The sequence below is a fragment of the Aspergillus puulaauensis genome, chromosome 8 (assembly GCF_016861865.1).
Source record: "Aspergillus puulaauensis MK2 DNA, chromosome 8, nearly complete sequence".
Taxonomy (NCBI): domain Eukaryota; kingdom Fungi; phylum Ascomycota; class Eurotiomycetes; order Eurotiales; family Aspergillaceae; genus Aspergillus; species Aspergillus puulaauensis.
The window spans coordinates 634,334-658,176 of NC_054864.1; the positions used below are offsets into that span (position 1 = coordinate 634,334).

The 23,843-nt window shown below is 52.2% G+C and overlaps 9 protein-coding genes and 1 non-coding gene across 10 annotated transcripts; 5 read left to right on the forward strand and 5 right to left on the reverse strand.

The window, feature by feature from the left end:
- Positions 1 to 556: 556 nt before the first annotated feature.
- APUU_80254S (putative DNA helicase) lies at positions 557 to 3,040 on the forward strand (the record flags this gene model as incomplete). Its single annotated transcript, XM_041696514.1, has 5 exons — positions 557 to 1,128; positions 1,231 to 1,263; positions 1,324 to 2,741; positions 2,797 to 2,857; positions 2,956 to 3,040. 5 exons carry the CDS (start codon positions 557 to 559, stop codon positions 3,038 to 3,040), a joined length of 2,169 nt encoding a protein of 722 aa, XP_041562137.1.
- Positions 3,041 to 5,474: 2,434 nt separating this feature from the next.
- Positions 5,475 to 7,211, forward strand: APUU_80255S (uncharacterized protein; the record flags this gene model as incomplete). Its single annotated transcript, XM_041696515.1, has 1 exon — positions 5,475 to 7,211. One exon carries the CDS (start codon positions 5,475 to 5,477, stop codon positions 7,209 to 7,211), a length of 1,737 nt encoding a protein of 578 aa, XP_041562138.1.
- A 527-nt stretch (positions 7,212 to 7,738) lies between these two features.
- On the reverse strand, positions 7,739 to 8,734 carry GPI11 (PIG-F family protein; the record flags this gene model as incomplete). Its single annotated transcript, XM_041696516.1, has 3 exons — positions 7,739 to 7,904; positions 7,983 to 8,269; positions 8,330 to 8,734. 3 exons carry the CDS (start codon positions 8,732 to 8,734, stop codon positions 7,739 to 7,741), a joined length of 858 nt encoding a protein of 285 aa, XP_041562139.1.
- A 226-nt stretch (positions 8,735 to 8,960) lies between these two features.
- Positions 8,961 to 9,032, forward strand: APUU_t80001S. Its single transcript has one exon. It is a non-coding gene; the product is annotated as a tRNA-Arg (tRNA).
- A 944-nt stretch (positions 9,033 to 9,976) lies between these two features.
- On the reverse strand, positions 9,977 to 10,440 carry tim9 (protein transporter TIM9; the record flags this gene model as incomplete). Its single annotated transcript, XM_041696517.1, has 3 exons — positions 9,977 to 10,171; positions 10,261 to 10,330; positions 10,433 to 10,440. The coding sequence occupies 3 exons, from the start codon at positions 10,438 to 10,440 to the stop codon at positions 9,977 to 9,979; spliced, it is 273 nt and encodes a 90-aa protein (XP_041562140.1).
- Positions 10,441 to 12,185: 1,745 nt separating this feature from the next.
- On the forward strand, positions 12,186 to 15,113 carry APUU_80258S (putative Rho GTPase activator (Sac7); the record flags this gene model as incomplete). The annotated part of the gene is made up of 3 exons (XM_041696518.1): positions 12,186 to 12,345; positions 12,559 to 12,714; positions 12,775 to 15,113. The coding sequence occupies 3 exons, from the start codon at positions 12,186 to 12,188 to the stop codon at positions 15,111 to 15,113; spliced, it is 2,655 nt and encodes an 884-aa protein (XP_041562141.1).
- A 687-nt stretch (positions 15,114 to 15,800) lies between these two features.
- APUU_80259A (putative MFS transporter) lies at positions 15,801 to 17,426 on the reverse strand (the record flags this gene model as incomplete). The annotated part of the gene is made up of 3 exons (XM_041696519.1): positions 15,801 to 17,059; positions 17,109 to 17,171; positions 17,219 to 17,426. The coding sequence occupies 3 exons, from the start codon at positions 17,424 to 17,426 to the stop codon at positions 15,801 to 15,803; spliced, it is 1,530 nt and encodes a 509-aa protein (XP_041562142.1).
- A 568-nt stretch (positions 17,427 to 17,994) lies between these two features.
- APUU_80260A (GMC family oxidoreductase) lies at positions 17,995 to 19,987 on the reverse strand (the record flags this gene model as incomplete). Its single annotated transcript, XM_041696520.1, has 3 exons — positions 17,995 to 19,518; positions 19,577 to 19,648; positions 19,727 to 19,987. 3 exons carry the CDS (start codon positions 19,985 to 19,987, stop codon positions 17,995 to 17,997), a joined length of 1,857 nt encoding a protein of 618 aa, XP_041562143.1.
- Positions 19,988 to 20,446: 459 nt separating this feature from the next.
- Positions 20,447 to 21,953, forward strand: APUU_80261S (aldehyde dehydrogenase family protein; the record flags this gene model as incomplete). Its single annotated transcript, XM_041696521.1, has 2 exons — positions 20,447 to 20,494; positions 20,547 to 21,953. 2 exons carry the CDS (start codon positions 20,447 to 20,449, stop codon positions 21,951 to 21,953), a joined length of 1,455 nt encoding a protein of 484 aa, XP_041562144.1.
- Positions 21,954 to 22,191: 238 nt separating this feature from the next.
- APUU_80262A (Zn(II)2Cys6 transcription factor) lies at positions 22,192 to 23,705 on the reverse strand (the record flags this gene model as incomplete). Its single annotated transcript, XM_041696522.1, has 3 exons — positions 22,192 to 23,064; positions 23,118 to 23,602; positions 23,666 to 23,705. The coding sequence occupies 3 exons, from the start codon at positions 23,703 to 23,705 to the stop codon at positions 22,192 to 22,194; spliced, it is 1,398 nt and encodes a 465-aa protein (XP_041562145.1).
- Between the last annotated feature and the right edge of the window lie 138 nt (positions 23,706 to 23,843).

Consider the following 23,843-nt stretch of genomic DNA (forward strand, 5'->3'; position numbering starts at 1 on the left):
TCTACCCAGGTCTGTCCAAATTACCATATGGCTGGGAGCGAATAAGATTTGCAGTTTGTAATCACTACAAATAGTGTTTAGCATGGGAATTAATTCTTCCTTACTCTTCTAAGCAGTGATTGAAAATAAATATATATATTGTGCAAGTTACGAGCCACAGCCAAGGTGAGACGCAACAAATACCATAATCAAAACATCTATAGACATACGTTTTTAAGAATTTAATTGTATCAAGACCTTGTAAACGTATGCAGTAAATTTCACCTAAAGAATCGAGGTCAGTTTGTACTGGGGGTCTTGTTTGCATAAACCGGAAAACAGAATTCCCTGACTAAGCTTTGTGTACGGGTGCCTATGAAGTCACTGCATTATTTTCTTTCTCCCCGCACAAGCTCAAGCTCAAGCTCCAGCTCTAAACAACTCTTCAATTGAACTTCGACATTACAGGCAACCTTTCGCTTACAATCCTTAAATCGAGTCATATAAGCAGAGGTCCTTCACTGGAACAAGTCATCCCACCCACACACCCAAAACCCAGCATCATAGCCAGCCCTTAATGGCCCCGCAAACACCAATCTCCGTACCCCTCTTCGCGGAAACACAACAACAGCTCCTTCTAAAAGAGCATGAAGCCGAAGTCTCTTCATCCAAACTCGCCAGCACAGCCTCTGCGTCTCCGTCGACGCGGCGCACCCTCCAAGCAACCGGGTATGCGTTAACGGGGGTGGTCCTCTCACAGTACCGGACTGGTCTTGGAGGCCGGCTGGTAGGTGAATTTGCGGCGGACGCGGCTGTTTCGTCCGGAATCGGAAAGGGGAAAGATGGTGGTGAGGATGATAGGCTCGGTGCGAACGGGAAGCCGAAGCTTGGTGCGCATGGTATACGTGTCGGGGATATTGTTCGTGTGAATGAGGTTGGGGGTGCGGGGAAGAAGGTAGGAGGGGGGAAAGAGAAAGGGAAGGATGCGGCCGGCGGGAAGGGGGGTAGCCCAAAAGGACCGGAGGGAGTGGTGACAAGGGCTGGAGAAAGCAGTGTGTGGGTTGCTTTTGGGCAGCGAGGAGGTGGTGGTCGGTCAAAGGAGGAGGATGAAGAGGTGCTTGAGGAATTGTGGGGGAAGAAACTTTGGTTGTATGTTTCTCTTGCTTGCCTGGATTTAAAGAACTGGGACTCTGGCCTTCTATATGAAGGCTCGGTACGAGGTTGTACGGCTTCGCTAATTCTGGGTTGCAGTATCAAACTTGCGAACGATGTCACTTACCGACGGTACGTCTTTGGGATATGGCATCTGATCATGACAGCCTAGCTAATCCAAGTTCTGCACAGGATGAACCAAACCATGGAGAAGATGGGAAAGATGACGGAAGCTGACTATACGCATTTTCTCCGAGTCGCCTTTGGGCATACGACTCCGCTGCAGCCAGACTACGAAGCTTCGGGGGAGGTTGAGTTTGTGGACCCAACACTGAATGACTCCCAGAAAGAAGCAATTCGATTTGCCCTGGCCTCAAGAGATATTGCCCTCATACACGGTCCACCTGGTACAGGGAAGACGCACACTCTGATTGAGCTAATTACCCAAATGGTCAAGAGGAACCTTCGAGTACTTGTGTGTGGGCCATCAAACATATCGGTTGACAACATTGTAGAAAGGCTAGCTCCGAACAAGATCCCGGTTGTGCGCATTGGCCACCCGGCCCGATTGCTACCTTCGGTCCTTGAGCACTCTCTGGAAGTCCTGACTCAAACATCTGAGGCTGCCGCTATCGTGAGAGACGTGCGAAAAGAGATTGATGAAAAGCAAGCCAGCATTCGGAAGACCAGGTTTGGCAGAGAAAAGCGTGCAATATATCAAGACTTGAAGGAGCTACGTCGGGAGTTCCGGGACCGGGAATCAAAGTGTGTGGACAACCTTGTTCGAGAGAGCAGCGTTGTACTCGCAACACTGCACGGGGCTGGAGGCTATCAGTTAAAAAACAAGAAGTTTGACGTGGTTATTATCGATGAGGCTAGTCAGGCATTGGAAGCTCAGTGCTGGATCTCACTGGTGTCTGCGCCAAAGGTTGTCCTTGCCGGAGACCATTTGCAACTCCCACCGACTGTGAAATCTACCATACAGAGGTCGAAGGAAGAAGGTCGGAATGGCGAAAAGGGCACAGCTGACTTCTCGCTTGAGACAACCCTCTTTGACCGGCTGCTGTCGATGCATGGATCGGGTATTAAAAGAATGTTGACCACGCAGTACCGAATGCATGAGAATATCATGCGGTTCCCGTCAGATGAACTATACGAGGCTAAACTTATCGCTGACGAGAGCGTCAAGTCTCGACTCCTGACGGACTTGCCCTATGAGGTCCAGGAAACAGATGACACCAAAGAGCCAGTGGTATTCTGGGACACACAAGGGGGAGATTTTCCGGAAAAGGTTGAGGATGAGGACGCAGCAAAAAAAGAAGCACTACTTGGCGAGAGCAAAAGCAATGATATGGAGGCGTATGTGGTTGCCAGGCATGTCGATAACCTAGTGCAGGCTGGTGTGCGGCCTGAAGACATCGCTGTCATCACTCCATACAACGGGCAGCTAGCTGCTTTGTCCCAGATGCTACGAGAGAAGTATCCGGGCCTGGAATTGGGCAGTGTGGATGGTTTCCAGGGCCGTGAAAAAGAGGCCGTCGTAGTGAGCCTTGTGCGTAGTAATAGTGAGAACGAGGTCGGATTTCTTGGGGAGAAGCGACGACTGAATGGTAATTCCCTCCAACAAGTCTCCTGCTATATTCGGGAATATCTGACGTGATCAAGTGGCCATGACCCGACCCAAACGGCATCTTTGTGTCTGTGGAGATTCGGAGACGATAAGCAAGTAAGTCGCTCTTTGTTGCTTCAGCCTTTCACGGACTCAGTGTCTCTTTTCCGGGCCCTGCTTTACCCATTGTAGAGAACGCTGACATTGCCGAACAGAGGAAGTGGGTTTTTGAAACGATGGATGGCACATCTCGAAGAGCATTCCGATTTGCGCTACCCTGACGCTGGAGAGTTGCTTTGAAGCTGATATCTGCCCAAACCTCCATTCATGCATGGAGGCCTGGAAGCGGGCGAGAGCCTGCAACGCCGTAACAAGAGTATAGGCCGCTTTGTTCGAAGGATCAGGATATAGATCGGCGCCAACATTCTTTATCCAGATAAACTTCCGAAACTTGAGTCATGGCGTCCGAAGGGTTCTCACTTGGACCTTTGTATTTCAAATCAGATCGACGATGCCTTCGGGGAATCCGTCAACATACCTAAGGAACCGCACTGGCACGAGGGCGAACTACGGCCCGCACGCGGGCGGGCGCTTCGGAGTGATGCCTTATTCAGGGTTACTGAGACAGACAAGCGCGGGAATGCGGGGGCTCTGATCGGTAGGGCAAAGACTTGCGCTGTTTCATGATATTTTTCCCACGGGAGTGACAAGGTGCCAGACTACCAGCAAGCCGCTCGTGGCCTTATGTGGCACATGTGCACTCTGCTCTGTGATCTCGTCCTTGCTCTGAATCTTTACGCTACTTGACCAGAGTGGTGTTTCAGTTCATCCTAGCACGAGGGTTCCCTAATTATCGCATGATCGAGAGAGACTAGAAGCTCTGAACGAACTCTGAATAGAAATCTTCGCGGCCATCACTGTCGTTATAGAATATGAACATTGAACAACCTCGAATTCGATGAAACCGAGTGGAGTGCGAGATATGCAGTCAGCTACACTAGAGCCTGTTCCAGAACACAGAACAACAAGCCAGTGGAGCAATAACCGTGCGCCTTCGCGGTCGAGTTCCACTCTGGCGCCCAAGCTGAAAGGCCATCCATGCAAGGTGGTTCTTTTGATCTTTTCTGGAGAAATCTTGTCGGCGGCCAAGGTTTGGGATTGGAGGATATATTTGAAGAGAGCACGCCGGGAGTCCACGACTATGTACTTGCTGCACACCTCGTAGGCCTTGCGCAAAAAGAGTCAACTAAGCACCAGGTCTTTGAAGTCGAGCCCTCATCAGCTCCTGTTCCATAAGCAATTTTAAGTAGTGTAACCCGCTTCCGGTGATGATTTGGTGTTCCACGGAGGATCAGTAGCACCACACTGGAATAGGGGGGTCAATAACGTGCCATTCCCAACAACAGGCAACTGACTACGAAGCACACTTCTTGCGGGAAAATGGCGGACTTGCCCGGGGAGAAACTGGTTTAGTTTTTGTTCCAAATGTTTTGATAGCATGATGATGGTCAACCTCACATACCGAATATGGGGCCGATGCCTGTGATTGTTTCGGATACTCCCATTCAGCCTCCGCTCGAGGCAATACAGACGACGAAGTCATTATAGCGGTCAATGGCCCGACCGCTGGCAGTTGACGAGTTCCAAAGCCGGAAGCCTGGACGCTGGAAGTGGTGACTGAGAGAGCCTGACACGAGAACCTGAAACACGGCAGCTCAGCACAGACGCTTTTGCTCCGACTCGCTCCCTCCACTTCTTCACTGCGACGCCCAAAGTAATTTCCCCTCAGCACCCACTCAACACTCCCCCTGTTCCTGGTCTCGCCGTCTCGCCCTTTTGTGTTGGCCTCTCCATCTCCATCCTCGCTCTGGGCTCTTCCATCTGCTTTCAACGGGCTCTTGTCCTTCCTTCGCAGCACAACGGTGTGTCTGGCAGAGTCCAGCCTGCAATTGGCCCACCTCGTAATATCTCAAACGCCCGTCCCCGCCGGCCATGCAGCATCATCCAGTGTCCACCACTCCCTGCTTGACATGAGTTCTCTCGGCGTCCTGCCCCGTCTGATAAGCTCCACAGATCCCGTCCTTCTTTTCTTTTTCGACCCGGGGCTCCAGCCTGAGAGCCTGTGAGTGAGATATTAGCCGGGCGTAGCTTGCACACCTTGTCGGCCGCTGCAGCGCTGCATCATCCATCATCCTCTTTGTCTTCACATCCCGGCCTGCCTCGCTTCGGCCTGTCGGACGAGCAAACCTTACCGCTCCCTGGCTTTTCTTCATACCTATGATCGCCTTTTAGCTGCTTCTTTGCGTCTCGCATCTGTCTCTCGTTAAACCTTGTTGGCCTGTGGCCACGAGCATTAGCCGCGTATACCTTGCTTACGAGCGCCCCGTACAACTCATCAACGAATTTTCTATATCTGCCCGATTATGCCTGGAGCTCTTTCTGCCAAGGTAAACATAACCCCTCTCCAAAGTGCTCGGTTCGTTTGTCACTGACCCCTGTTTGGTCCTACTTTTAGCCCGCCAATCCGAGATACCTTTCGCTGTGACTCGAGTTCAATCCGCCGATAGTTTCATATACCCCAACTCTCTTCGCTGACACTCGCTTTCACCTCTTTCATGCATGAGCATTTCTTTGTTAATACTTCGAGCGGTAACACTGTTGGGTTCAAAGCCCTACTGATACATTCTTTCTCATACTTGATACCCCATCATCCACCGTCGTCGTCGGTGGGCACATGTCCTCAGCTGCCTCAACAACCACCATCATACAAATCCGATCTATGCCTCTCGAGAGGAAAATGTCCAAACAAATTGGGAGAAGTAGTTCCGTCCGGAACCCTCCTACACAGCGAGACTTTTCAGCGCCGGCTGTCCTCGCAACCGATGCTGAGCGATATGATACCGCTTTACCTCCCATGAGCTCCAAGGATCTCGTGGTCTCCTCGCGGCGGCCCCAAGGTGGAACTCCGCGGCTACCATACCCTCACAATCTGACATCAATTCAAGGAAACGCTGCTGGTCATCGTCGGACTGGAAGCACGCTAAAGACTGTCATGAGGAAGATCTTCACACGAAATAGGCGGAGCCGGACAGACGAGACGGACGATCCCACATCGGATTTCCACTTTGGAAATAACAACACAGCTCGCGTGACTGACGGGCAGAGGTCGCCGGGCCCTTCACAATCAGGAAGCTCGCTTCAGAGTAGCCAGCCCCAACAACCCCCGGAGACATTGACGACATTAGACGTTGTATTAAAACAACTAGACACCGAACCCCGCCAGAGACGAGCAACGTTACCCAGTTTAATATTCTCGGATGATGGATCCCGCCATGCACTTGAGGAGGTTATCAACCCTCGGAAAAAGCCGAGCAATAGAAAACTCAGTCCTCACGCGAATAGCGACCCGGACGAGATGCGGCGCCGTCAGATGCGAAACGTTAAGCGGCGCTCTCGAAGTGCAGGGGCCCTTCGTGCGCTCGCACGGGAACACCGTATGTCTCCGATACAGTGGAAGAGACGGCGGAGCGTAGAGTCGGAATATGTTGTGTCGACTGCTTACGGCGCCGCTTCTGATAGCGAGCTTTCCCGGCCTCCTACCCGGACTACAGTGGCCAGTGCCTCCAAGCCTTCCGCGGAAGTGTCTGTTTTCGAGGCGGATGAACCGGAAGACGAGCCAGGCCCTGTTTCTCCGGGTCTGCCTTCTAATGTCGGGGAGCTCATCAGCTCCATGCAGAATGATGACAACGCTTCTCTCGAACAGCGCTTGACCACGTTGGAAGTTAAACTTATCGACCTAGAGTTCGCGATTGCGCGGATGCAGAGCGGGCGTACAGAGACACCTACAAACTCGCCAAACCAGAAAAACAGCCAAGATCCATCACAACATAAACGTCAAAAGTCCTCGGGCCAATCCCCACCGGAAAGCCGCGACGACTCCCCAACCACAGAACATGTAGCTGGCACAGACCGTCCCTTGAGCACCAGCACGATCCGCCCCAGCATAAGTGACATCCACCGCGCTCGGGCCCTGCAAGCCCCGTCCATGGTTTCCCTAAACAGTGACTCTGGCGCCATCTCCGTGCAACAATACAGCGCACTAGTTATGCTACTCCGTCGCGAACAAACAGCTCGTCGAAACCTAGAACAACAACTCTCCGGCCTACGAGAAGACGTCGACCGACTCAATCGCATGACCCGAGACTCAGTTGGCATCGGAACCATGTACCCAATTCGCAGCTTCGAGTCCCAAGAGTACCTGCGCCTACGGCCCGACGAGTCACCCCCAAACAGCTCCCCGCGACAAGCAGAGGAAAGGGTCACTTCGCGTTACAAGAGCGATTCAGATTCAGAGCGGGATCGCGAGCGCAACCACGACCGAGACAGGCCCGGATCTGATACACGCACGAAGGACGATCGATTTCGACCCTGGCAGGCAACTCGCCGGGTTGAAGTCGCCAATATGATCTAAACCCCCAACCACTCTGATACGTCCATTTTCTCTTTGTTTTTGTGTTTTTTTGGCCCATGAGAAGGAAATTTTCAACGACAAGACAAAATCTAGACTCCTTTCTTCGATTATGACCTGAGATACCACATACATACAGAACATATATCCTTGTTCCTCTCTTCTGTTTTGCCATCTTTGTGAGCGATTTGCGTTTTGGGTTGGCTGGCTGTGTTGATATCTATTCCGTTGCTGATTCTCCATAGCGCTTTTTTGTACATAGCATCACCCACTTACATATTTGCATAGGCCGGTTCCTAGAATCTATTCTCCATTCTATTCTTCACTATACTTCATTTGTATAAAAATGAACCAAGAAAAAGTGCAGTATAATATGTCTAATATAATATGTAAGATGCATCCGCCAGCCGCCTCGAATAATAATGCAACGAGAAATGCAGTAAATAGAACCCAGGCCCATACATACGTGCTACGTAGACAAGGGGCAGCTTGAGTCACAGCCAGTTGGTCAATTTGTCAGTCAAAACCAACTAATCAACTTTAATATCCCGCTCCTGTTCACCATCTTCTGGCCCCGGCGCAAACTCGATCTTCTTCCCAAACACCCCCGGAACTCTCCCCAAAAGCACACCAAGAGCATACCCGATATAAGCACCTGTAAGAATTGTGATCGGATACGCCTGCCACGGGCGGTCCCTAATCCAGCACAAACAAGCAAACGTTAGCCAAGCTTCGATGCATAAAAAAATATCATAACGAAAGGTGAGAACGAACCAATCCAACGGAATCGGCACAGCCCCAATCCAAGCCCCGAAGCAGGCTCCCAGGGCGCCGCCCCAAACGGAATCCATTGGTCTATAAGCACCCCAGATCTCCCTCCAGACGGAACCATCGACACCGTGGGCGTAGATGAGCGGGAAGCAGGAGAGGAGCGCCATGTGGGCGGCGCAAAGGAAGGTCAGGGCGTGGTGGGTTGTTAGCGGGGCGCCGAAGAGGATGAGGAGAAAGGCGAGCACAGGAGTCGCGAGGAGTGTTGTTAGAGTTAGGGAGAGGAGGGCGGGCTGTATAAATTACTTTATTAGCTATATCTGCATGTAACGGATATGGAGGAAGTAGGTTACCGTTAATTTCCAAACAACCTGTATCAGACCAGCCGACCACGGCGATCCAGCGCCGGACGGCTTCCCTCGACGTCTAGGAGCGCTGCCGGGCACCTTTTTCTTGGTGTCATCTGTTCCGGAGCTCGAGCTCTCTTTCTCGCTCCCGGCCGGTGGGAGACAGCCCATGACGAAGACAACCTGCAGTGCCACGAGGTACGGGATGTCGCTGAGGAGCTCGCTGATGGGATGATCGATGACAGAGCTGAATCGGTAAGTCACAAGCGAGAGGAGGAGCGCTGGGTGGGCGACAGCATAAACGCGGGCGAATTGTGAGGAGAGAATTGGGACTGGGGGTTGTGAGGGTTTGGGTTTCGAGGTTGAAGCTGACGCTGTCGCCGACGTTTGGCTTGGGGCCGAGGAAGCCATTGTGGAAGAGTTAGGTCTGATAATTGGGGGCTGGATCGAAGGTCGGTGTGGGAGTAGGAGGCGCTGTGCGCCTGGTTTATTGGGATGTTCTTTCTGCAGACGGGTGCTTGTACCTTGGAGGGCGGAAGTTCCGGCGAGATGCTTGACATAAAGAGATTCTGATTTAGCGATCATGAAAGTTCCCACAATGACATATACATTTGGGCGAAATGGAAGTTAAATCATTGGCCGGTTGGCCTAGTGGTAAGGCGTGTGCCTCCTAAGCACGAGACCGCGGGTTCGAATCCCGCATCGGTCGTATTTTTTGGCCAGCATACAGTTAATGTCTAAAAATATGCAACAAGACCACAATTCTCAAGGGCTCGGGCTTAAGTGTAATAGTGTTGGGGAGACAGATTGCATTTTCTGTTTTAGCTCTGTATAGTTCCAAACAAAATAGTGCAGGCAAAAATGAGAGCTTTGCTATCTTCCGGTCTTATGCTTTCGGATACGTTCTTTAAGGGGGACACTTTGGCCTACGTAACTTCGCATTACGGGAATAAATTCCGAAAAGTCCATTGACCAATATGATGCTAGATCCTGTTCCAGACTTCAGCGTTGACTTGCGGGTACAGGTGAGCCGTAGGCAATTGTACGTATATATGTAGAGTTTGCTGCAATGCAGCTCCGCGCAACAAATGATGTATCACGTACGCGGAAACATTAAATGAACCTCGGTGATGATATGTCTGTCCAGGGAAGCTTGTATGTATTTCAGTTCAAACCCTGCTCTTCTGGCGATTTGAAAGCTGGTTGTGATCCGGAAGATCCGATCCTTCACTAAGAAGTTAACGCAATTGGTATGTTTTTCTAAAGTTGATATAGCCCGCGAGGGAGGGCGTTTTATAGTCGAGTTGGCATACCGTGGCTATTGGTATGAATTTTGTGCCGCCGAAGACCAACCCCCTCGTCAAATGTTGTCGATTTCACCGGTCGATCATAAATAAGAGAGGGCGTTAATTTTGCGGGAAGGCCCGGGGTCGTAGACCGTATCTCGCTCTGGCTCTGAAATCTGTCAATGAACAAATATAGCCGAGAAATCCTAGAAGGCAACTATTGTCGGTCTAATCCAGGAAAACCCCTTGGCGCGTTAACGATCGAAACCAAAAATTGAGCCGAACAAGGCGAGAGTATCATTGAAAATCTAGTATACACGGAAACTGCCGAGTGAAAGCAACAAGTGAAGTCGGGAAGATAACGCGTTTACCGTCCGGGCAACTGTCCACTTTGCATCATAGCGGCGTTCTGCTCCTGGAATCGTTCGTTCAACCGGCCGGATCCCTTCAGGAACTTGTCAACGCAACGCATAACACATCCCTCCTCGCGGGAGACGAGGGACTTGGTGGTGAAGTCGTTGACGCAGTCGTCGAAGCATCGCTGAACGAGCTTGGAGTACATCTAGACGAGCGGAGGCACGATTAGAATCTGAATGGCAGGATGTCTAGGATTCGAAGTGAAAATCGTAGAGGCTGTTAGAGACAACGTACGGTCATGAATTCCTTCATCTGCTTTCTCTCCATGCGAGAAGCAAACTCGCGTTGTTCCGAGGCCGTAAGTCTGAGTAAATTAGCATAACTCCGGTGATGCAACGCAAATTAGAGGCCATCTTTTCGATTGCCAAACTGTGTAGGAAAATGATAGCAAAAGGCGAATACTAACCCGTCCATTGTGATATTATGTGGAATAAATTATGGGAGGGTGGAAAATGTGGAGGTGTAGTTGCAGACAATAATAATCTTCTAGCCTGGGCCGAAGCTCCGGAGCTCAGCCATGACAAGCTCTTCAGTCCCCAAAGTCACCTGATGTCACGTGTCAAATTTACACGTGATATAGCCCACGTGACAATTACCCAATCCGGCCAGGTATACCACCACCGAAAGAGGAAGGCGAGCCTGCCAGGGCTGCTTACTCAGGGTTTAAAAAAAGAACATTCTGTGACATGATGGAGTCTGGCTAACTAAGTCAATCTAGAGCCTAGGCCCTCTGAATCACCTTGAATAGATTCCCGTATCCATGGTCATGATACTGGTGATAGGCAGGCAACCGGACCTCAGCATCTGGTGAGGTGGTTTCCGGGATGGACCGTCAACCCAATTACCCTTACCCAGGGGAGCCAATCCTTTGCCCACCACTGATGCGAGGCGGCTTTCCACCGTGCAGGGGCTTGCTAGCCTCCTGGTTTACTGAGAGGTCGGTCACGCTAGCGGAGGAAGCCGCGGTTAGGTGCTGATTCTGCGGCTGTGTGATGGGGAGTTCGGGGTTGCATTGAATCATCCTTCAGGGCCAACGCTGCCAGCCAGTGTTGGGCTGTTCGTGGATAGGCTCGTCCTCCGTCCGCTAATTTTTTCGGCGATGTTTGGCCAGCAGATCGGATGCCTTGGGAGGCGAATAATTCTCGAAAATGAAGATCTTCCAGAAGACCACGCACGCTCCAGTCGGCACATCAAGAAATAGATTAAATCGAGTCGACTGTCAAGCCCCCAACCAGGTCTGCAGCGGGACATTCGCTCGTAACGACGGTACGCTCTAGTCGGGGACCACTGTCAAGGATCGCTAGTGTCTGGAACCTCCGTTCCAGAACCAGGACCCGAGTCGACTCCCAGACGAGCTCCCGTTCCTAATTCTGGTTCCTAGGTCTTGACCCAGCCGATGTAATGGTGCTCGTGATGCCTCGAGAGCATCCGAGTCGAGGGCAGCAGGATAGCGGCGACCGTAGCGAGAGCCATTGGCTTGATAGTAATATACTCGAGAAATAGATAAAGAAATGGCCCAGGAGTAAGTAGCCGTTGCGCTGCCCGTGATGGATGGTCGTGTGTGCTGCCTTGATCAGTCGCAGTGACGCTGGCTGCTCCCTTGGTCTCGTCCCCCTCCACCCACCGCTCCGTCCACTGCTGAATGTTATTCTTCCCATCCGCTGCTTCTGCTCGTCGACTGACCATCTACCGCTGAACTCTGCTTCGACCCAAACTCGAGGGGGCCAAAGTCTCCTGTCAGCTTGTGGTTGATACACCTGGATTGACTGGCTGGGCTTTGCCTCGTGCCTTTTCCTTCTCTCCCTTCTTACTTCTCCCTTCCCCCCTCCCATCGATCAATCCACCACCTCGATTTCTCCCTTCAATACTCTTCGTTTCCTTTCCTCTTCATCCGTTTCACTCATCGCTTCGTACGAACTTCACGTTGAAACTGCCCCGCATCCGCTTCGTCGATTCTATTCTTACTTTGCCACGCCGGGTTTGTCGCGGTCTGCGACCCCAGGCCCCCGTGCTATTTTGGGACCATCGTCATCCCAACCCCGGAATTCACTGCGCGCCAACTGGGCCAGTGACGGAATAATTGGCAACTCGATTTCGCCATATCTTTATACCCTCGATTATATCCCACTGTTCCTGCCACCCGTCCCACAGTATCCAAGATGGTAACTGGAAAACCGCACGCCGGCGCTGACTCCTTCGTGCCCTATCCGCCTTCAGCACCTCAGCGCGAGGTTTCCCCCGCCTCCCCGCCGTCAAAACGAGATCTCACAACATGGTGGAGGCAATTCAAGAGGAATACTAGGAAGGAGGAACCGAAAGGTACGTGCGGAGACAGATTGCTTGATTTAAAAGCCCCTCGAGTGTGGGACTTTGGTATGGAAAGGTGCCGTTCGAAACGAGCCGGCCAATGCTTTTCTTGGGCTCAACTACTGAGGGCTTAATGCTACCTCAATGCCTCTACACTCGATGTGACGCGATCTTGCATTCACCGCGCTTCGTTCGAATCCCATCATGCTAATAAAGCGACTCTAGAGAAAACACAGCAAGGTATCTTCGGTATCCCGCTCAAGGTCAGCATCAAGTACGCAAACGTCGCTATCTCCCTCACAAACGACAATGGAGAGAGTTTCATTTACGGCTACGTGCCCATAGTCGTCGCAAAGTGCGGAGTGTTCTTGAAGGAGAAAGGTACGAGCTCCCGAGAGCGCGGTGTCCTACGGTCGGCGCTAACATTTTCTTTCTCATTAGCGACCGATGTTGAGGGAATTTTTCGTCTAAATGGGTCTGCAAAGCGGATCAAAGACCTTCAGGAGATTTTCGACTCTCCCGAGCGATATGGGAAAGGCCTGGATTGGACTGGATATACTGTCCACGATGCAGCAAATGTCCTTCGACGCTACCTTAATCTGCTCCCAGAACCAATTGTCCCCTTGGAATTTTACGAGCGATTCAGAGAGCCCCTTCGCAAATTCCAGTTGCAGGCAGAGGAAAAAGGAACATCTCAACAGGACTCGGAGGCCACAGAACATGCGAAAGCTGTTGCTGCTTACCAGCAGCTGATCAGGGAGCTCCCTCCACTCAACAAGCAGCTACTGCTATACATTCTTGATCTGCTCGCGGTCTTTGCCTCGAAATCGGACCAGAATCGAATGAACTCGGCCAATCTATCCGCCATTTTCCAACCCGGGTTACTTTCCCATCCGCAGCACGATATGTCGCCAGATGAGTATAAGTTGAGCCAAGATGTCTTGATCTTCCTTATTGAAAACCAGGATCATTTCCTGGTCGGCATGAACGGTACAGCTGCTGATGAGCAAACTGTGAAGGAAGTTGAATCTGGCAATGCTCGCCCTCCGACGTCTCAATCGACCATCCGTCGCTCTGTCTCCAGTGCCAGTGGGGGAGCTGAAAGCTTCAAAAAGTACGAGTCGCTCCGAAGGAACGTTTCCGTATCTTCCAAGAACTCGCGTGCCTCGAACAATGTTTCAAATCCCGCCACTCCCACCTCCATGGGTGCTGTGGGGGTGCACCGGAGTAACACATTACCGTCCAAGATGTCTCCCGCTACTCGATATAGTCGAGTCGTGGAATCCTCAAATTTGAACGCCCCGGGAACGTCTCCGCATCAGTCCCGATCTTCAAGCCGCACACCGCCATCCACCGGGAATGGGGTACAATCTCCCCCGGCATCTGTCAATACCGAAGCGGCCACCCCTGGGCTCATATATGTGCACTCAGCCACACATGGTCCGATGCCAAAACGTTCGTCCGAGGTTGAACGTGCCCCGGAGAAGCTGGAGCAAAAGTCCGAGCAGAAGCCCGAGAAGCCTCGGGATGTTATCTTGCCACCACCTACAACGTCATCCCCTCCACCGGCTGTTGTTACTCCGACCAGGGAGCGTAAACTCTCGAGTCTTTTCAGCAAATCCCCCCCGCCAGGCGGAGACTCTAGAGAGACGCGGCAACCAAATAGATTGAAGAAGAAGCGAATCCCTGGAAGTGCAAGTGAGAGCGCGCAAAGTTCATCCATCTCGCTCCAAGGCGCAACATCCGAGTCAGCATTGATCACATCGCAGGTGCCGCCGCGATCAGAATCCGCACATGATGACGGGGGCGCTACTCCCAAACCACCCAACAACTCAACCCCAGAGGAATCTGAGGCTCAGAGAGTGGGAAGATCCGAGAAAAGAGCGGGCCAATCAGAAAATGGACAATCAGCTGCAGATGCCTTACGTCCACATGGTTCGCGGACGCCCTCTATGAACTCGCGGTCCTCTTTCACGGACTATTCTGATGTTGATCACACTGATGACGCATCTCGCTCCGAGCGTAAAGAACACCGCCGGAGTTGGCGCTTCCCGCGATCCGCAAAGCGAAGCAATGAGCAAATTGGCCTCGGCTTGGCGTCACCCCCGCTTACGGCTTCAAGTCCGGGGGCAGACCGCAGTACAAGTTCAATAGGTAGCTGGCACCATTCCAGCAAGAGCTCACCTTCCGATCTCCAGCAGTTCGCAAACGATCCTTCTTCTCAGCCGCTAAGTCTAGATGCTGAGGTTCATAACAACGGTACTGCCAAGGAAATCCCACCTTCAGAGCCTGAGAAGCGAAGTCTCTTCGGAAAGTTCAAGGCCAAAGTTGCCCAGGTTAGGGATGGAGTACGTGAGTCATCAGACAGGGATAGAACAAGGAGCCCTGTGAACTCCGATGATATCTCGGCTTCAAGTCAAACTCTGCCTCCTCCCAAGGATACTACTAGCCCTCGGCCGGCTCCCATTGACGTGAACCGAGAGCCAAAAGAGGCACAGACTACCACACCAGTGTCCCCTCTACCCAGTTCCGGATTACCACCTCCTATTCCTGAAGAGCCCCATACTCCTGACAGTCCCGTGGCGCCGGTCAACCCGATTACGCAGGCGGAGAAGGTGGACAAGCTCGACAAAGTTGAGGAAAAGACAGATGAAAAAGAGGTTGAGAAGGCAGTAGCTACCGAGGCGACTGCGTCAGAAACACCCCAAACAACCCAAGCACCTGCAGCTGAGACTGAAAAAGAGGTCGAGGCCGCTGAGGCCGCGCCGAAAGCACAGTGAAAATTATGATGAACTTTACCTAACGTCCCTCTTGGTTTTGGATACGCTAGGTTGATAGATGGATTGATTCGCGATCTCTTCTTCTTTGTCGTTATCTACGGATTTGTTTGCCCGGAGACGCCCAGTTAGTTTCCTTTGTATTTCCTTGGACGAGGCGTGGGATTGTATGCTTAGCTTTGGCTTCATGTTTCTGCAAACCTGTTCTCATACCCCTACCCCTGATACTCGTTATGGCTCACGAATAATGTATTCTTGCTCTCAATATCTGAAATCCGTTCTTGTTAACTTGTTACTAAATATGTATGATCTTGAAGCTCTTCAGGACATACTTTTGCTCCGATACACTAAAAGACTTGGTCATCCTAGGGATTGAAGCAAACGTAGAGGTATATCGGCATAATCAGGGCTCACATAAGGTTCACTTGCGTTTCTAACTTCTATCTGATCATAAATGCAGTAATCACTGGAAATTCTTGTACGCCAGAGTACAAAGTGTAAATGACGAGTGTCTATACCGTCCCTTGTCATTCACGCCATTAACAGCTACATACCCTATTACAACTCACGGGGCGTTCACCCCTTTAAATACTTCTTACTACTGGCCACATGGGTATCCATACCCGCTGCAAGCCGTAACAAAGCCTATATAGATGCATCCCTATACCAAGCAAGTCCCCACCAAACCGCCTACAAAAACCACCGAAACTCAGGCGAAGCAGGCCCATCCCGCAAACGATCCGTCGGGATATCACTAGCCCTAACAGTGACGCCATCCCTGCGATCTCTCCTCCGATTATCAAAAACCATATACAGACCCAAAAGGCCCGCAATAACCGAGCCGGTCGCCCCAAACGCACCCACCGTAATCAGCGCAGGCATGTACTTCGGCTTATCCTGCTCGCGGAAGACGTTGCTCGAAACCACGCCCATTAGGTTCGCAAGCGGCACGCCGATACTGGTGAGCAGGACGCGGCGGCCCTCGTGCGCGATGTTGTTGTTGTACCAGGTGCTCAGGAGGACGGAGGGGGCGGAGGTGCCCCAGGTCATCATGAAGGTTGCGAAGTAGGCGACTTTGATCTGGGCCTCGACGTCTGTGACGGAGGCGTAGATCATGAAACCCGAGAAGGTGAATAGGAATCCTAGAACGATGAATGGGGAGCGGAGGCGCACGGCGTCGGAGCTGAATGCCAGGACGAGCAGCATGACGGCGCCTGTGACGTTGGGGGCTACAGTGTATAGGTTTGTTTTGACGGTAGTGTAATTCAGGCGTTGGATGATCTGCGGCATGAAGAGGGCGACGCCTTGGAGTGGTACGCCGAGGCAGATCTCAATCGCGAGGAAGCAGTAGGTTGTTGGGTGCTTGAAGATACCGAGGGCTTCGCGGATATTGAACTTTTCGTTGACGACGGCGCTGGAGTCGACCTGGATGCGGTGGAAGGCGAGGGCCTTTTCGTCCTCGGATAAGAATTTGGCCTCCGCGGCGCTGCGCGGGAGGTACCAGAAGGCGAAGATTGCGAAGGTAGTGGTTGCGCAACCCTCGATGATGAATAGGTATCGCCATTGAGATATAGGCGTGTTCTCAATCTGGAAGACGCCGAACGCGATCAGACCGGAGAAAGCGTTGGCTATGTTGGAGGCTGCGTAGAAAATGGCCAGTCGGCGAGCCAGCTCAGCACGACGGTAAAAGGTAGTCAAATAGTAGATGACTAGAGGGAAGAAAGCGGCCTCCGACATCCCCAGGAACCAGCGAAGGGCAAAGATTCCACCGAAATTCTTGGTGGACGCTGCAAGGATCGTGAAGGATCCGAAGCAGAACATCAAAATTGGCATCACCCTGGCTGGGCTAAAGTGTTTGCCCAGCATGGCGAAGGGAGGCGCAAAAATGACATATGGGATGAAGAAGATAGACAGCAGCAAGTTGTACTGCCCCGGTTTGAAATTGAGGTCTAACCAGTTAGCAACGATGAACCTTGCAGTATAAGATGGACTATTTACCATCGCTCATGTTGTCTGTTTCTGCATTACCGATATTTCCCTTGTCGAGTGCGTTAAACAGATCTGCCTTGGATTAGCTGTAGTCCTCCGTGGGCAGCGGCATCACTCACACATGATAGCCAGAACAGGCATTAACCGCAGATCAAATCGACGACAGAGCGCCCGCTCAGCCTTGTGGTCGACAACACCGGCGACATCCTCGACGACCCCGGGCGCATAGCGGCTAGTCTTGTTGGGATCTTCATCGGGCAAAGAATCTCTCCCACCGGATACAGCCGTGTCCACAGCCGTCAACGAAGAAGAAGCCTTGTGACCCATGGCCGCTGTCTCTCTGTCTCCCCAGTCACTTAGGGTATGTAGAACAAGGATGGAAGAACGAGGGGAAGGGAGAGTGCTGCGTGCTGGTCGGAGAATGGATGAAGCAAGGGAGGGATAACTGCTAGAGACGAGCTTGATAGGGAGCAACAGCACACCGTATCATCGGAGGCTCCATCTCCAGCGCGATTGGAGTCTCCCCCGACTCTCCCTGCCGAAGTCAAGAGCGACAAGACTCCAAGGGTTACATTGAAGGAGCTTATCGCGCACAGCTGATGCGACGTCAAGCGGTGCGTGCAACGAGGATCAATGCGGGGAGACGCCGGATCAGGACTAGACTGAGGGATCAGATAACCTTTTTGGTCAAGAATGAGGAAGACTCTCAATTCACTCTCCGTTCACTGCGATGGCCGGTCTGTGTGATTGGCGCCCTCAATCGTTGTTATCGAGTCTCAGGGACCTCGGCGATCCGAGGGAGTCCACCCTTCACAGGAATGTTCTTTAAAGTTACCTGGCATACTGATGTGAATGGAATTTAGGCTGGTACAGTAGGTACTAGAAGCTGATTATGTCACAGATTAGACCGAAGCGTGACCGCATCCTCCTTGATCAAATCCACCGCTCTCTCAGCCACAGCATACACCGTGGACAGGATATTCCCGCTCACGTTCCCCGGGAAAACGCTGGCATCGACCACTCTCAGCCCCTGCACTCCATAAACTTTCAGCCTTTCATCCACCACCTGTCCGATAGCGCACGTCCCGCACGGATGATACTCAGTCAAGCAAAAGTCCCTGACAGCCTCGGACGCAGAGGCGCGGTCATGCACATCAACGCTCTCCGGGGGATACGCGCGCCGGTGAACCTTGTCCTTTAACGCGGGCGACTGCGCGATCTTATCAGAGAAGCCTAGAGCAGTAGCGAGGACGTCAACGTCTGCGGAATGGCTGAGGAATGCTGGATCGACGGCAGGGTTTTTGGCTGGATCGCTGTTGGTGATGTGGACGGTGCCTCTGGACGCGGGATACTCGACGCAAGACACGATCGTAAACCCGTCACGGTCGTTCTCGTTGAGGGTTTTCTGGAACTTGCCCTGGTCGCCGGCGACTTCCTCGACGTTCATCGTTCCCTGCGTGAAAATGAACTGGATATTTCCAGATATAGGGCTTTTGAGTTGCTGGACGACTTGCTCCAGTTGTTTCCGCTCGAAAGGTGTCTTTTCTGGAGATTCGAGAATCTTTTGGCATGTTCGCTCTACCTCTGCCGGACTGGCCATCTTCGAGTATGGCAGGAAACCCATTCCACTGGTAGCAGCCCCCAGGATACCCTTGGAATCCTTCGCATACATGTCTAGGTGCTCCTGCAGATTGTGCGCATGGCGCAGTGAGTCGAAGGACGAAAAGCCGTCCTTCAGTTCATATACAGCAGCGGTCAAGACGTGATCCTGTAGACTCGCGCCAACACCTGGCAGGGGGATGTTGCACTGCACACCTGCTGGAGCGAGGATCTCCGGGTCCCCGATTCCCGAGAGCTCCAGGATCTGGGGAGACTTGTACGTGCCGCAGCTCAGGATAACTTCTCCTGTGGCTTTGATATCGTGCGTTTGGCCGGCACAGTGGATGCGGACACCGCGAGCCACATTGCCCTGCAAGATTACCTTCATGGCTAGGGCTTCGGTGAGTACCCGGAGGTTCGGACGTCGGATATTGGGAAGCAAGTAAGCAGTGGCTGCATAGCTACGAGTCCCTTTTCGCACCTTTCTGTCTATAGTAGCCAAAGACGAAAAGAACCCCAGGTGGTCTCCGCCACCTGGATCTCGTGGGCCCCCAATCCCGGAAACTTGTTTCCCGGCCTCGATGAAGCTTCGTTCGAGCGGGCTCCGCCAGTTGTTGAAGCTGGTCTGCACGGGACCAGACACCCCATGGCTCCCCGACTGGTAGTTAGTGATGTTGGTGTCGGACGGTACACCACCACCCGGGGTATCGTCGAAGCTTTCGTGACGCCGGAAATAGGGCGCCATGGACGACCATGACCACCCTTTTCCGAAGGCAGACCAGTCATCGTAGTCTTTCTTTGAGCCGCGGACGTACATCATCTGTGGCTTTATGTTAGCATCAAATGTAGTATCTTGGAAGAGAACGGGAACCGCTAACACCGTTTGTAGCACTCGATCCACCCAGCATTTTCCCACGGGTCAGGGCATGGACTTTCCCACGGTTTCCTTTCTAATGGACATCAGCATTATAATCATAACAGCTAACCAAAATACGGCCAAATAACCAAGGCAGATCAAGGATAGATACCTGAGGAACTGTAGCCAACATCCAGTCATATTCCGGCACACCCAGTATCCTGGGAAACAGAGCCGGGGTTGAAACGCACTCATTCTGAGTCTGGTCTTTCCCGGCCTCAATCACGCCCACGTTGACAGTTGGGTCTTCACTGAGCCCAGCAGCTACTGCGAGACCGGCTGTGCCGCCGCCGATAATGATGTAGTCGTATGACACTTGGAGAAATTCCTCGAGGGAGCAGATGGCGCTGCCGGGGGCATCAGATGAGGCCATGATGAATAACGCGTTGATGCTGAGAGGAAAATACAAAAAAAGAGTGAAATCCGAAAGAGAATAAGCAGAGCTAACAGGTGAAACTTAGGTTTTGCTCGGCAAGATAAGATGTGTGATATTTATGTCTCGAACCCCTCTATATTATTGCCGTTTCTCAGCCAATCAGGATGTATTGCGCGGGCCTTCCGGGGTACAAGATTTAGTTCCGGCCCCCCGCCGCCATCCACAGATATCCGGACAGACTGGGGAAATTCATATCAAATGAGGGTTCATTGCGCCGCCTTTGCCTGGAGAATCGGCGTTGGAGAACGGGCTCGCGAGATCTTGTGCCTGGGCCATTTGCCGACCTCATAAGAAGGGGCCACATCACACCTCCGCTGTCAGCTCGGATTTATCTTACAGTTCTCTCTTATTCTGTTTAGCACCACTCGTGCCTATTACTAGCTTCCCTCATTCACCATGACAACTCTACCAGATTTCCAGGAAAAACTTTTCATTAACAATCAGGTAAAGTAATGCAAAGATAATAGCAAATCGAATTTGAACTGACATCTGCAAGTACGTGCCAGCCAAATCCAGAACATACTGCGCCGTACGTAACCCCTACGATGGCAAGAACATAACCGACAAGATCCATTGCGCCGGCAAAGAAGACGTCGATGATGCAGTCAACGCCGCAAGCCACGCCTTCCAGAGCACATGGGGCCAGATGCCCGGACAAGAGCGAGCCAAACACATGCTAGCCCTCGCCGACCTACTAGACTCGCATGCAGACAAGCTAGCACATCTCGAAACCCTCTCAATCGGGCTCCCCATCGCCATTTCACGAGCTATCGCAGGCGGCCTCGGAGCTGTCTGGCGCTATTACGCAGGGTTCTGCGATAAGCTTCCCGGGGAATTCGTCCCCGAGGGAGACGACCGGGTTTACAAGATCGTGCGCTACGATCCATTTGGCGTCTGCGCTGGTATCGGCGCTTGGAATGCGAGTCTGTTCTTCCTATCCATGAAGGCGGCGCCTGCCATCGCGGCCGGGAACACATTCATCTTCAAGTCCTCTGAGAAGTCCCCGCTGGGCGCGCTTCAGATTGGCGAGCTAATCGTCAAGGCTGGGTTCCCGCCTGGAGTGATAAACCTGTTGAGTGGCGAGGGTGCGACGGGAGTGCATCTCGCGTCACACATGGATATCCAGAAAATAGGCTTCACGGGGTCTCTGGAGACGGGGAAGAAGATCCAGATCGCTGCGGCGCAGAGTAATCTCAAGCGAGTGACATTGGAGCTAGGCGGAAAGTCGCCATCGATCGTCTTTGAAGATGCGGATGTCGAGAATGCCCTGCAGTATGCGTCTCAGGGCTTCCTTGTGCACTCGGGCCAGATTTGTGTGGCTCCGTCGCGACTGCTGGTTCACAGCTCAATTTTTGAGCAATTCATAACGCAATTGAAAGGCCGATTCGCGGCACTGGCGCAAGCAGCCGGTGATCCTGAGAGCGCCAATACGTTCCTGGGCCCAGTTGTCGACGAAGGACAGAAGGATCGCATCTTATCGCTGGTAAAAGGAACGCAGGGAGACGTAGTCTTGACTGGAGGGGTATCGGCCGGAGGGAGTTTTGTGACCCCAACCATACTGAATAATCCATCACTAGATTCAGACGTTTGGCGAGAGGAGATCTTCGGGCCTGTCCTCTGTGTTCGATCCTTTGACACAGAAGATGAGGCGATTCAGCTGGCTAATGCATCCAAGTATGGACTGTCTTCCTGCATCTATACTCGAGATATCCCCCGCGCTTTGCGACTTTCCAAGCGGCTGCAAGCTGCTGGCGTGGCCATAAATTCTAACCACCAACCCGAGTATGATGTCCCTCTGGGAGGATGGAAGCAGAGTGGCAATGGCAGTTATGAAGGGGGTCATGGGGCGTTGATGGGATATCTTCAGGCCAAGACAGTATTTCTCAATATGGCGAAGCTCTAGAGGTGACAGAAGTAGCGACACGTCGTGGTAAAGAGGCATCATTAATTCGCTCATAACTTCGTAGTCTTTATATTATATTCCCGTACCAGTTACTTCGGCTTGAGTCTTCTTTTCTTGTCATAGCCTGATAGCATTTAGGGTGACCTTATTTCCCGTATTTTTAGGACTAGGTTTCCATCCCCAGAAGAATTGGCAGCGGCTCCTTAACCAGCAAATTTTCATTTCCATTTCGTAGGCATCAACCTGTGAGCTGCAAGAGCCAATCCGGATAAAGCAGCATATCAAACGGTTCAGGACAACCAGGAGCTCCGGACTTTGGATCCCGCAGCGACCCAGCAAATTGGGCATTCTGGCGTCTGGAATCGAGAATCGCTCGACAGAAGTTGGCTGTGCGTTGAATGTCGCCCCAGTGAGATCTTTCCCATAGCTTTTCCAGCCTCCCCAGTAAGAAAAGCATCTCTGTCTCGCGTTGAACGACACAGCCGAGAATCGCAAATGGCCAGGAGTAATGCTGGTTCCAGAAGAGTCCCTGCACGTCGGATTGCAGGACTTTCATGATTTGCTTGACTTGGGTCTGGACTCGGTTGTCCTTGGCTGTGAGCTCTGGGTTGGTTGCTTTTAGTAGTAGAATATCCGCTGATAGCGCATATAGTTGCGCCGCTTTTTTGATCTCTTCCGCTTCATGATCGTGGCCTTCTTCGCTGCAGATGGTTTCATCTGGAGTGAGATGAAGAGGCAGGTATGGTTGTAGCTGATCGCGCAGACTACTGGCCAGCTGTTTGTCGTGGTCGTTCAAAGGCGTGCGACGAGCGAGGCGAGAAATTTCAAGTATGAGCCGACACAGCGTTGGTGGGATAGCAAAGAGGGAGGTATAGCTGGGCTCTATGAACTGCTGCAGCTGTTTCCATGTCGTGCCCTCCGGTAGTCGGGAAATGTCCGGGCTGAGAAGAGCGGTTGTCGCGGCGTGGTAAAGTAAGGACGCGGCGCACATTTGCTGAAATGGACTGGTTCGGGTCAATTGATCTGCAGAACTTCTCACTTTAAGTGCCATGATACGTGATGCGCCGAGTAGATGGGACATGGCTTCACAATACGGTCCAGATTGAGCGCGCTGTTTATGATTAGACTAATTTTGCACTATGCTAAAGTCATCGGTGTACTTGCCTCGAAGATACAAAGCAACAAAGCCTGCAAGAGCAGCCAGTCTTCTGTACCATTTACCCTCGACTCTTCAATCATTCGTCTAGTATAACGGAGGGCGTCCGAGTAGTACGTCAACGCTTGCGGAGGGGCTGGCACGCCGCTGCTCTGAGATAGAAACAGAGTCGCACAGGCTAGAAAAGAGTCCCTGACGCAAGGGTATTGCGCTGCGAGAGGGATGAGCTCATTGCCGGTATCCAAGGGAGTCCCAGGGATCAGCAATTGGGGTATCATGGTTGACGCAAAATACTGAAATAGGGACTCTCTGGAAGGGCTATCAAACGGAGATGGATATTTTAGGGTGGGAGTATGATTATTTAGGGTAGAAGGCGCATTGCAGTGACGACCCACAGGCGTCTCCTGCGGCGACCAGATGCAGGTTAGGCCATTGCGACAGCATGACTGGCAGTTCGGTGATCCTTCATCACATTTCTTTCGTCTCATGCGGCCTGGGAGCAGAAGTCAGCATACGACAAAGCAACGGGAACTGCGGCGATGAGGGGCCGGCATACACGTAAGACAGCCCGACTTGGTCCTCCACCTAGCTGGCATGGTGGGCGGTATACCATTCTTTTCTCAGCTCACAAACGTTGAAAGTTCGAAGTTTGAATCCATTGGAGAGTCAGTCGTCTCCGCACAACGAACCGTAAGCAGGACCCGAGAGCCGAGATGGAGCCAGATCGAGTGGGG